At 26.2% G+C, this 14114-nt stretch overlaps 1 protein-coding gene across 1 annotated transcript; it reads left to right on the forward strand.

The window, feature by feature from the left end:
• Window positions 1-8266: 8266 nt before the first annotated feature.
• On the forward strand, window positions 8267-13623 carry LOC123272813 (SET domain-containing protein SmydA-8-like). The gene is made up of 7 exons (XM_044739806.1): window positions 8267-8983; window positions 10843-11211; window positions 11279-11413; window positions 11543-11729; window positions 11835-11930; window positions 12000-12082; window positions 13407-13623. Exons 1-7 carry the CDS (start codon window positions 8498-8500, stop codon window positions 13512-13514), a joined length of 1464 nt encoding a protein of 487 aa, XP_044595741.1. The 5' UTR covers window positions 8267-8497; the 3' UTR covers window positions 13515-13623.
• The last annotated feature ends 491 nt before the right edge of the window (window positions 13624-14114 follow it).

Raw genomic sequence — 14114 nt, forward strand, 5'->3', positions numbered from 1 at the left:
AATATAAAAAAATATTTTTATTGAATAATACTATTTAATTTTTAACATCTCAATTTAAAAAATTTTTATTATGTAAAATTAACATCATTAGTTTTTCCTGTAATTTTAATCTTAATTTAAACTTCGTTGGGTTGATTTAAAAGGATAATTGTTAAATTTACACATTAAATTATTAATTATCCTCTAATTTTTTATTTATAAATCCCATCAATTATTTCTTGTTTTTCATGATACCTGAGAATGTACAGTCTCCAAACTTACAAGCTTACAAAATTTACAGATATTGCCGCCCTATTCGCTGGGTGCGTGACCCCACCGCCACCTGACGATACAACTTACGGTGGCTTTTTTAAGAAAATTTACATGTATTAGATGCCAAATAGTTATTTAAACAATTAAATAAACTTGAAAAAAATTTGTTTTCTATGTAAAATGTGACATATTACACAGAATGTAGATTAAATTAAAAATTTTTTCTTGGGTCAGTTGAAAATAGTAAGGAAAATAAACACAATAACTAAAACAAATCTCAAGTGAATTAGGTTAATCAGTGTTAAAATCTGTCAAGGTGTTTATTGTTAAATTAATATTAAATGAAAAATCCGTATTAATATTAAATATATAACAATCTGAAATTATATAAAAAATAACGAATAGCTCTATTTAACATAACTTTATATTTACGAATATATCTTAAATTTTTATATTCTTTATTTAATTTTGCAATCTATTACCCATAATATTATTTTTCAACCACAAACTTTAATAAAGGGTAAAAATTTAATCCTGGCTGAACATATGAGAGATGTTGAGCAGCAGCTATCCATTTTTTTCGCTGATTTAATTTCCAATTGGCAACCGGAAACTTATAAAATTTACAATCACTATTTCTACTAGTATTTTTACAATTAACTACACAACAATTTTGATGACCCATTTTATTTTATTTATTTAAATAAACTAACACACGTGTTATTTTCATAGCTTTTAGTAATAAAGAGCCACCCTTAGTTCTGTATTGTCCCGCAGCGGGCGCTGACATCAGTTTTGTGTCCCCCACTATGCCTTACGCACCCAGCGAATAGCGAAAAATTTGGGAAACTGTTCAAGCCTCGTATCTCTTATGTTACCCTAATGTAAACATTGCCAAAATTGGATTGGCTTGTCTCCATAAATTATCAATACCAAAAAAATGAAAAATATCCTGATTCAAAATAACATCTGGAGTTTCCAACAGTTTTTGTTTTCCAAGCCTACTTGCAATGGATTTTTATACTCGCTCGAATTTTCATTATTCAAATTCTTATAAAAAATTTTTCATATTTTTTGTAATGTAAAATTAACATTTTTAGTTTTTCCTGTAATTTTAATTTCAATTTAAACTTCTTCGTGTTCATTTGAAAGGATAAGTGCTAAATTTACACATTAAATTGTTAATTATTATTTCAGTTTCGATTTTTGAATTCCATCGATTATTTCTTGTTGAATAAAATCTTCTAAAAAATCATCATTTTTTTGGGATACCTGGCAATGTACAGTCTCCAAACTTACAAGCTTACAAAATTCACAGATACTGCAACACTATAGCGAAAAATTTGGGAAACTGTTCAAGACTCTTATCTCTTATGTTACCCTAATATAAAAATTGCCAAAATTGGCTTGGCTTGTCTCCAAAAATTATCAATACCAAAAAAATGAAAAATATGCTAATTCAAAATTACACCTGGACTTTCCAACAGTTTTTTTCTTCCAAGCCTGTTTGCGATAGATTTTTATACTTGCTAGAATTTCCTTTCTTCAAATTCTTAAAAAATTCTTAAAAAATTTTTCATATTTTTTATAATGTAAAATTAACATTTTTAGTTTTTCCTGTAGTTTTAATTTCAATTTAAACTTCTTCGTGTTCATTTGAAAGGATAAGTGCTAAATTTACACATTAAATTGTTAATTATTATTTCAGTTTTGATTTTTAAATCCCATCAATTATTTCTTGTTGAATAAAATCTTCTAAAAATCATCATTTTTTTTGTGATACTTGGTAATGTACAGTCTTCAAACTTACATTGCTGCCCTATAGCGGAAAATTTGGGAAACTGTTCAAGCTTCTTATCTCTTATGTTACCCTAATGTAAAAATTGCCAAAATTGGATTGGCTTGTCTCCAAAAATTATCAATACCAAAAAAATGAAAAATATGCAAATTCAAAATTGCACCTGGAGTTTTCAACAGTTTTTCTTTTCCAAGCTTACTTGCAATAGATTTTTATACTTGCTAGAATTTCCTTTCTTCAAATTCTTATAAAAAATTCGATTAGTCATACCAAAAAAATATTTCGATTAAATAATAATATTTAATTTTTAACATGTTAATTTAAAAATTTCTTCACATTTTTTATGTTGTAAAATTAACATTTTTAGTTTTTTTTATAATTTTAATATTAAAAGATATCTTAATTTAAACTTCTTCGGGTTGATTTAAAAGGATAAGTGTTAAATTTACACATTAAATTCTTAATTATTATTTTAGTTTTGATTTAAATCATATCAATCATTTCTTGTTGAATAAAATCTTCTAAAAAATCATCATTTTTTTTTTTGTGATACCTGGAAAAGTACAGTCTCCAAACTTACATTGCTGCCCTATAGCGGAAAATTTGGGAAACTGTTCAAGCCTCTTATCTCTTATGTTACCCTAATGTAAATATTGCCAAAATTGGCTTGGCTTGTCTCCAAAAATTATCAATACCAAAAAAATGAAAAATATTCACATTTTTTATAATGTAAAATTAACATTTTTAGTTTTTCCTGTAATTTTAATTTCAATTTAAACTTCTTCGTGTTGATTTGAAAGGATAAGTGTTAAATTTACACATTAAATTGTTAATTATTATTTCAGTTTTGATTTTTAAATCCCATCAATTATTTCTTGTTGAATAGAATCTTCTAAAAATCATCATTTTTTTTTGTGATACCTGGCAATGTACAGTCTTCAAACTTACAATGCTGCCCTATAGCGGAAAATTTGGGAAACTGTTCAAGCTTTCTTATCTTTTATGTTACCCTAGTGTGAAAATTGACAATATTGGCTTGGCTTGGCAAGCAAGTTTATCAAAAAATTTTGTCAAATTTTTCAAATTTTTTGTATTCTAAATTTTATTTGGTTTCACAGATCCTTTTATTCAACTGTCAAATTTCTAATACTATCGTACCTTGATTTGCCAATAAATTCAAATTTTTTTTTTTCAACTAAAATTATTATTATCCATTTTTTATTGGATTCTATAAGTTCATAATATTATATATTTCAAATTTATGCAATCAATTTTATTATTTTAATAAAAATATGCTAATATAATTTTATTATTTTTTTTTTTTTTTTGGAATCTTACGCGTCAGCCTTCAGGCCTAGACACGTGGGATTTTTACGTCCTTTCCTACTATTTATTGTGTCCCGCCCCTTAGCACAGTGACCAAGGAAACCACAGAAACCTGGCCAGGGTACAGTCGGCAAGGGAGCAAGCCTTGGAAATCGTAGAAAAATTGCGACTGCTAGGGCTCGAACCCCCGCCTGAGCGACTGTTGTACGGGCAGTTTAAGACTTAAACCGCTCGGCCACACAGTCGCCGTTTATAATTTTATTATTTATCGAAGCTAATTTCACAGTTAAAATGATCGAAGCGCGAAACAAAGAAGACATCGGTTGTACTATTTTATCGATAGAAATTTTTTGGAAGATATTCCCTATTTTTATGTTCTCCTAATGTTAAGGCTATTAGCTGTCACACTTGACTAAAATTCTAAATTTACTTCTTCAGTTATTATATTCTCCTATTAAAATGATCGACTTTTGACGACAAAAATGGCAAAGGGTTAAGCAAAAAGTCTTCTAAACTCTTACTATAAGTCTTTACTTGAAATATTACTGAAATTAGGTCAAAAATAAAGATTATGGGTTATTTTGTATCTGGGAATAATAATGGGTAAGAAGATGTCCCGTAAAACTTTTAGAAAAATACGGAGAATTTGAGTCCCTCCGTTGTAAATCTTTAAAATCTATACCTGCTCAAAAATATATCCTCCATTTACAGACCCACAAAAGATCTTTTCACAGTTTATATAGGGGAAGGTCAACAATAGAGAAAGCTGTAGTAATTACCACAACTCCTGAACTTTAATTTTATCTTGGTCAAAGATAAATTTTTATAGATATAATATAGCGGAAAATTTGGGAAACTGTTCGAGCCTCTTGTCTTTTATGTTACCCTAATATAAAAATCGGCAAAATTGACTTCCTCAAAAATTATCAAAATAAAAAGATATTTTGATTAAATAATAATATTTAATTTACTAAATTTTGAAACTAATATGTCCAATATAGGTTTCGGAGATAATTTTTTTGTCAACTAAATAATTTCGGAGTATTTTTTGTTTATGCTATATATATTCGCTCCGCTCTTATCGGTTTTCCGGAAAATCAAAATTTCTTCCTTTTTTCTATGTGTCCCCAATAGAGTGGAAACATGAAATTGTTTAATATTCTTCTAATTTTGATTTTTAAATCCCATCACATTTTAACAGACGTGAAATTGAAAAGTGAATTTTAATTTCAATGCTTATGACCTATAATTATACACTGTAACCGAAGCGGCAAACAAAACTATTTTGGGTAATATTTTGTTAAATTTAAGTCGACAATCATTAATTTTTGACTTCTTATTGAGTAAAATCTTGTAGAAAATCAACATTTTTTTGTAATACCTGGGAATGTACAGTCACCAAACATACAAGCTTACAAAACGTACACTGCCGCCCTATAGCGTAAAAATTTGGGAAACTGTTCAAGCCTTCTTATCTTTTATGTTACCCTAATGTAAAAATCGCCAAAATTAGCTTGGCTTGTCCCCAAAAATTATCAATACCAAAAAAATGAAAAATATGCTGACTCAAAATAACACCTGGAGTTTCCAACAGTTTTCCTATTTCAAAGCCCACTTGCAATAGATTTTTATACTTGCTCGAATTTTCTTTATTGAAATCCTTATAAAATATTTGATTGGTAATATAAAAAAAAATTACTTTGATTAAATAATAATATTTCATTTTTAACATGTTTATTTAAAAATTTTTTATAAAGTAAAATTAACATTGTTAGTTTTTCCTGTAATTTTAATCTTAATTTAAACTTCTTTGTGTTGATTTGAAAGGATAAGTGTTAAATTTACACATTAAATTGTTAATTATCTTCTAATTTTTTATTTATAAATCCCTTCAATTAATTCTTGTTTTTCATGATACCTGAGAATGTACAGTCTCCAAACTTACAAGCTTACAAAATTCACAGATATTGCCGCCCTATAGCGAAAAATTTGGGAAACTGTTCAAGCCTCTTATCTCTTATGTTACCCTAATGTAAAAATTGCCAAAATTGGCTTGGCTTGTCTCCAAAAATTATCGATACCAAAAAAATGAAAAATATGCTAATTCAAAATTACACCTGGAATTTCCAACAGTTTTTCTCTATTTTTAACAAGTTAATTTTAAAATTTTTCACATTTTTTATAATGTAAAATTAACATTTTTAGTTTTTCCTGTAATTTTAATTTTAATTTAAACTTCTTCGTGTTGATTTGAAAGGATAAGTGTTAAATTTACACATTAAATTGTTAATTATTATTTCAATTTTGATTTTTAAATCCCATCAATTATTTCTTGTTGAATAAAATCTTCTAAAAATCATCATTTTTTTTTGTGATACCTGGCAATGTACAGTCTTCAAACTTACAATGCTGCCCGATAGCGGAAAATTTTGGAAACTGTTCAAGCCTTCTTATCTTTTATGTTACCCTAGTGTGAAAATTGACAATATTAGCTTGGGTTGTCTCCAAAAATTATCAATACCAAAAAAATGAAAAATATGCTGATTCAAAATAACATCTGGAGTTTCCAGCAGTTTTTCTCTTCCAAGCCTGTTTGCGATAGATTTTTATACTTGCTAAAATTTTTTTTCTTCAAATTCTTATAAAGAATTCGATTAGTAATACCGAAAAAATATTTCGATTAAATAATAATATTTAATTTTTAACATGTTAATTTAAAAATTTCTTCACATTTTTTATGATGTAAAATTAACATTTTTAGTTTTTTCTATAATTTTAATATTAAAAGATATCTTCATCTAAACTTCTTCGGGTTGATTCAAAAGGATAAGTGTTAAATTCATACATTAAATTCTTAATTATTATTTTAGTTTTGATTTTTAAATCATATCAATCATTTCTTGTTGAATAAAATCTTCTAAAAAATCATCATTTTTTTTTTGTGATACCTGGAAAAGTACAGTCTCCAAACTTACATTGCTGCCCTATAGCGGAAAATTTGGGAAACTGTTCAAGCCTCTTATCTCTTATGTTACCCTAATGTAAAAATTGCCAAAATTGGCTTGGCTTGTCTCCAAAAATTATCAATACCAAAAAAATGAAAAATATGCTGATTCAAAATAACATATGGAGTTTCCAACAGTTTTTCTTTTCCAAGCCTACTTGCAATAGATTTTTATACTTGCTAGAATTTTCTTTATTCAAATTCTTATAAAAAATTCGATTAGTATTATGAAAAAAATATTTCGATTTAATAATAATATTTAATTTTTAACATGTTAATTTCAAAATTTTTCACATTTTTTATAATGTAAAATTAACATTTTTAGTTTTTCCTGTAATTTTAATTTCAATTTAAACTTCTTCGTGTTCATTTGAAAGGATAAGTGTTAAATTTACACATTAAATTGTTAATTATTATTTCAGTTTTGATTTTTAAATCCCATCAATTATTTCTTGTTGAATAAAATCTTCTAACAATCATCATTTTTTTTTGTGATACCTGGCAATGTACAGTCTTCAAACTTACAATGCTGCCCTATAGCGGAAAATTTGGGAAACTGTTCAAACCTTCTTATTTTTTATGTTACCCTATTGTGAAAATTGACAATATTGGCTTGGGTTGTCTCCAAAAATTATCAATACCAAAAAAATGAAAAATATGCTGATTCAAAATAACATCTGGAGTTTCCAACAGTTTTTCTTTTCCAAGCCTACTTGCAATAGATTTTTATACTTGCTAGAATTTTCTTTATTGAAATTTTTATAAAATATTTGATCGGTTATTTAAAAAAAAATATTTTAATTAAATAATAATATTTAATTTTTAATATGTTTATTTAAAAATTTTTATTTTGTAAAATTAACATTACTAGTTTTTTCTGTAATTTTAATCTTGTTTCAAACTTCTTTGTGTTGATTCAAGAGATTGAGTGTTAAATTTACACATTAAATTGTTAATTATCCTCTAATTGTTGATTTATAAATCTCATCAATTATTTCTTGTTTTTCGTGATACCTGAGAATGTACAGTCTTCAAACTTACAAGCTTACAAAATTCACAGATATTGCAGCCCTATAGCAAAAAATTTGGGAAACTGTTCAAACCTCTTATCTCTTATGTTACCCTGATGTAAAAATTGCCAAAATTGGCTTGGCTTGTCTCCAAAAATTATCAATACCAAAAAAATGAAAAATATGCTGATTCAAAATAACATCTGGAGTTTCCAACAGTTTTTGTTTTCCAAGCCTACTTGCAATAGATTTTTATACTTGCTAGAATTTTCTTTATTCAAATTCTTATAAAAAATTTGATTGGTAATATAAAAAAATATTTTAATTAAATAATAACATTTAATTTCTTGAATTTTTGAACTAATATGTCTTATATAGGTTTCGGAAATAATTTTTTCATCAATTAAATTATTTTGTCGCTGCCAATTATTGTTCGGTATTTTAAATTCCTACAGAATGTCTGAATTTCAGAACACGTAATTTTTTTACAGTAACTTTTTTGTTGAAAAAAAGTTTTCTAGATTTGGGAAAAAATAATTTTGAATGAAAATTCGCAAGTTGTCTGTTTAAAAATTTTTTTTTAAATTGCAAAAACTTTTTTTCAACAAAAAAATTAATGTGAGAAAAATTTATATTTCTTGAACTAAGATATAAAATTGTTTAAAATTTTCAACAAATTAATTTCTTCACAAAATTTATTTTATGATGTGAAAATTGCACATTTTTTCTAAAAGAAATTTTTTCTCTTGATGTAATGCTAAATTTACATTTTTAACATGGTAATTTACGAAATTTTTTTTTATTTTTCATAATGTATAACTAACATTTTTAGTTTTTTCTATAATTTAAATTCTGCGATAAATAAAACCTGAAATTAAATGAATAAAAACCTTTTTTCTTCACGAACAGTAGAAGCATTGGTTGTTCTGTTTTAAGATCACTCTATTTTAAACTCCTTCTGATACATGTTTCAGTCACACTCAGTTACTCTGAATATCAACACACACCAAACGTATTCTTATTATCATCAAGCCTTTGTTATTCTACAAATTACTCATTAACTATAATAATAATAATAAGAAATACCCAATAATTAACTTATCAAAAATGTTAGAACCACAAGCTACGGAAAATCTTATCCGACAACACTTAAAAGAACATAATCTACTGAAAAGTAAAGAAGATCAAGTATGGGAAATTCGTAATTCAAAAGTAAGTGGCCGTGGATTATTTGCTAAGTGTGATATAAAACAGGGTGAGTTAATATTCATTGACACGCCAATGATCATTGGACCACGTTGCTATCAGAAATATCTTCCCATGTGTATCAACTGCTATAAATCCGGATGCACATTGTTCTCCTGTGACCGAGGTTGCGGCCTCCCAATATGTTCTAATGAGTGTGAAAACTCTAGGAGTCACATAGAGTTTGAATGTGAACGGCTGCAAAGTTGGCAGCCTACTTGCGGAAGTATGTGGTCCATGGAACTTCTTCAGGCAGTGGTTCCAATCAGATCACTTTCATTGTCTTCGTATCAAAGAGACCTTGTTCGTACGCTTCAACAACATGAAGGTCCACTACATGGCCGTGAGGTTGTAAAAAATTCAAGCTAATACACTGAAAAAAAATTAATTCAAGAGAAAAATTTTTGAACCAAGTGAAATTTACAGTCAAGAAAAATTTCTTGACTTAAGAATTTTTTTACTGAAAATTTAAAGAACTTTACTTAATTTAAACTTTACTTTAAATACTTTATGAGAACTTTACTTTGAATTTAAAGAACTTCATTTTCTTGATTCAAATTAATTTTTTTTTTCTAAACTAATTTAGTATAACATTAAAGTTAGCAGTCACTTGACCATTTTTTTATTTTTTTTTTCAAGAATTAAATTTGTTCTGAAAAATTATTTTAAAAAATTGCATTTTTAATTTTTTAAAAATTCTATATGTCAATTATTTTTTCCATAGTTTATTTGTAACAAAAATTCTTAAAATTATTAAATATCTACTAAATTAATTTTCAAAATTTTTTAGATATAAATTATTATAACTAGCAACTTTGCAGTCACTATGTGACTGCCGTGACTTGTGAATTATAAATAAATAAAATTTTGCTTCATTAAATACTGACTTTTGTTAAATCGTACTGTAATTTTTTAACTATTGATGTTTTTAACGGTATAAGCTCATCTCGATGTTATACTCATCAAGAGCTTTCATTTGAGTACCCACTTGCATTTTTGATATATTTTTCATAAATACATATATATAATATATATATAAATATATAAAATATATGAAAAATTGATGTGGGTACTCAAATAAAAGGTCTCGATGAGTGTAATGTCGGGGTGAGCTTATATCTTTAAAAATATGATTACTTTAGAAAATGCAACATGACATTTCTTAATTATTGAGTTTTTTAAAGATGTAAGCTCATCCCGACATTACACTCATTGAGACCTTTCATTTGAGTACCCACTTGCATTTTTTATATATTTTTCATATATACATATATATAATACATATAAATAGATAAAATATATGAAAAATTGATGTGGGTACTCAAATGAAAGGTCTTGATGAGTGTAATGTCGGGGTGAGCTTATATCTTTAAAAATATGATTAATTTAGAAAATACACTGTCATTTCTTAATTATTAACTTTTTTAAAGATATAAGCTCATCCCGATGTTCCATTCATCAAGAGCTTTCATTTGAGTACCCACATGCATTTTGATATATTTTTCATACATACATATATATATATATATATATATATATATATATATATATATATATATATATATATATATAAAATATATAAATAAATGAAAAATTGATGTGGGTACTCAAATGAAAGGTCTCGATGAGTGTAACATCGGGATGAGCTTATATCATTAAAAATGTCAATATTTCACAAGATAAAAGGTAATTTCTTAATTATGTATCCAGAGATATAGAATTTTTGAATACAGCCTAAATATTTATCATAATAAATTGACTATCGGTGAGAATGATACACTGATAAAAAAATTAACTTGACTCAAGAGCCAAAAATCTTGAACCAGGAATACCATTTTGAAGAAAATGATTTCTTGAGTCAAAAGAATAAATTCTTGACTCAACAAAAATTTACTTGAATAAAGAATAATTTCTTGATTCAAGAATTTATTCTCTTGACTCATGAAAATCATTTTCTTCAAAATGGTATTCTTGGTTCAAGATTTTGGCTCTTGAGTCAAATTAATTTTTTTATCAGTGTATGAAACCTTGAAAAGGCACAAATTTAAGTCAAGATCTTTGCAATGACACTAAATTTCACTAAAAAAACCGATTTTATCATATGACTATCCTGGACACAAAATTTTTCTTATTCTCTTAATAATATAGATTATATATATATTTATTGTATAAAAAAATCATTAATTATTTCTTCGATATTTTTCTAGATAGAACTGCTGAAGAAAAATATTTCAAAAGCAATCGATCCAGAGGACGAAGAACTTATGCTCCAAGTATGTCGTGCATTTGATACTAACGCATTTGAAACAGCTATACGTGTTGACGACAAGACTTCGATAAGTCTTCGAGGTCTCTATCCTCTAGGAGCATTGATAAATCACTCTTGCTTACCAAATACCCGGCACTATTTCAATGATAGAGGGTTTATGTTCACGCGCGCTACAGTTCTTATTAAAAAAGACGAAGAACTTACGGGAACTTACGTTGATTTAATTTGGGGTACTATTTTACGAAGAAAGTATTTGCTTTTTTCTAAACACTTCGAATGCTGCTGCAAAAGATGTGCAGATTCTACGGCAAGTTATTTATTTGTTTATAAATTTTTAATTAAGAAATAATTTTTATTAAAATTTTATTTAAAAGGAATTTGGAACTAACATCAGCGCTCTGAGATGTGCTAATTTAAAATGCTTTTCATACATTTTTCCTGATGATCCATTGAATTTTAAAAGTTCTTGGACTTGTCGTGATTGTAATGTCAAAGTTTCTAGTAAGCAAGTATGTTTTTTTTTTTTTTTCTAATATTTGTACTAAAAAAAATTTATTTAGTTCAAGAATTTTTTTTAGTTGATAATTTAGGACAGAAAAAAAATTATTATAAATAATTTTTTTTCTTCTTTTTTATAGATTGAATCAATTTATTCGGCACTTAATACGATGATCAATAATGTTCTAAGTGAACCCCCTCGAAATCTTTTGGAGTTTATTGAAGGTGAGTTAAAAATTCTCGTACCTCCGGTCAATCATCTTTTGTTGGATATGAAGTTTCACGCAGTGTCTTTTTTTGGACGGACTGAAGAACTTGAATGGAAAAGTAAGTATTTGAGAAGCATAATGTTGATTTATATTAAATTTCATGAAAAATATTACACTTAAAAAAAAATTAACTGGAAGCAATAAAAATATTTTGTGGTTTTAGATTTGTCGGATAAGGAGCTTGAGTTGAAGGCTCAGTATTGCAATGATTTAATAAAAATATTAGACCAATTGGGGTGTGGTGATTGTCAAAAAAAAGGTAGACAAATAATAATAAACAATGAAAGAAGAAATATTTATGAATTTATACGGTTTAATTTAATTATAGGTTTGATTCTTAATGAACTTTATTGCACAAAAAAAGAGCAACTTTCGCGAAAATTAAGCAGTGATAAAGAAGAAATCAAATTGGTAAAAATTATCACAATTATTATTATTACACTGTAAAAAAAGCGGTGTTAAAATGGACTCATTTCAACACCGCTATGTAACTGTACTATTGTATTAACACCGGTGTGGCCGGTGCTCTTTGCGGTGCTAAAAATCCGGTGTTAAGCCGGTGTAATATCGGTATAACCGGTGTAATACCGGTGTAACAGTAGAATAAATTTACACTGTATCGGAGTATGAATATTACATGATCCATAAAACACAATTAATATTCAATATTTATCAAATTGAGACAAGTAATATTTATTTAAGAATTTTCAATTTATAAAATTACTCATAAATCGATTTAATGAATGTTATACAACAAGTTAAATAGTATTTACAATATTAAATGTTTAGGAACAATATAATAATTATTTTTATCGTAACCATGATGTTTCTCATAATATAATGGATTTTTTAAACATGACAAATCTACAGCTGTGCAAAAATAAATTATCTATATGAAAATTAATTAAAAAAACGTTCAAAATTGTTGTAAAATTGTTCTAAAAATGTTTCAAATTTGTTGTAAAAACACTCTAAAACTGTCCAAAAAATGTTCCAAAATTGTCTCAAAAATATCCGAAAAATGTCTCAAATGTATTCAAAATTTGTTCTCAAATAGTTAAAAAAAGGTTTTAAGATTATTCAAAAAAGGTCCCACATAAGATTTAAGGACAAAATTTCAACTAAATTGCTTCAAATAAATTGCATTGATTCTAAAATTATCTTAGAAGTATTCCGAAAATCTTAAAAAAAATACTTAAAAGTTATGAAATAATTATTAAAATCCACTATTTTAGAGTTTCCGATTATCTATATGATGTCCTAAAATTGTCCTTTAATAATGGTGTTAAAGTAACACGGATCAAAAATTTACTCCGAGAGAATTTCACACCATTATTTCACACTACACAGCCGTGTAAAATGCTCTGGGTCCATTTTTACATCGAAATTTTTTACATTGTATTTATTTTAATCAAAAACTTTTATCTACTTTATATTTTATTATTTTAAACTTTCTAAATTAAATATTAACTTTTTTTGATTATTTATTTTCAATTATTAAACATAAAAAGTTTAATTATAAAAATTGTGTTAGTTAAAATATTATCAAAACCGGAAAATTTATAACACCGATTTAACACCGAAAAAAAATATTTACACCGCGACCGGTGTTACTGCTACACCGATTTCGGTGTTGAATTTAACACCGGAATTTTTAACACCGATTATTGTTATTATTATTAATACCATCTCAAATATTTTTATTTTTATTGTGATATTTAATTTTGTTTTTTAGAAAATTAATAAGGAGCTTACAGAAATAGCGGACAAAGTTAAAAAAATTCTAGAATGTGACTTTGAAGCTGCAGATGATTTTAAAAATTTGAATGTATCAAATGATTAAGTAATGTTGTTAGTTTATTATTAGCATGTGTAATTATAACAACTATACTCTTGTTGTTGAATAGCATTTACTAGATGTTATTTTTCTGATATTAATATACAGTACAAAATAAGAATTTGTTGAAATTATTTTACTCTGAAATCAACAGAAATTTTTTTAATTATTATAAAATAAAAATTATTAAATAAAATTCCACAAATATAAATTAAGAAAAATTATAAGGATTTTCAAAGATATTTTTTAATATAATTGATTTTTTATAAAAATTTCAAAAGTTGTCAGATATTGGCTGATTTCAGTATCATAAATTTTTAAAACATTAAAAATTATGTAAATTAAAGTATGTTAATATAAAATAAATAAAATAAGCATATAAGCAAGTGAATTTAAATAATTAAGAAAAATAAATTATGAAAATATACGCCTAACATATGAATTTTAAAAAATAAGCGTTTTTCTTCCTGGCTACCAGATAGCGGAGTTGACGGAGGAAAATTTCGTAATAAATTCTAATTGGTTGATTTAAAAAAAGTTTTAGGTGCATTCGCCTGAAGTTTTTCATGGAAACTGTCAGGAAATGTGAAAACTATATATATGGAA

This window comes from Cotesia glomerata, linkage group LG10 (assembly GCF_020080835.1).
Source record: "Cotesia glomerata isolate CgM1 linkage group LG10, MPM_Cglom_v2.3, whole genome shotgun sequence".
Classification (NCBI taxonomy): Eukaryota; Metazoa; Arthropoda; class Insecta; order Hymenoptera; family Braconidae; genus Cotesia; species Cotesia glomerata.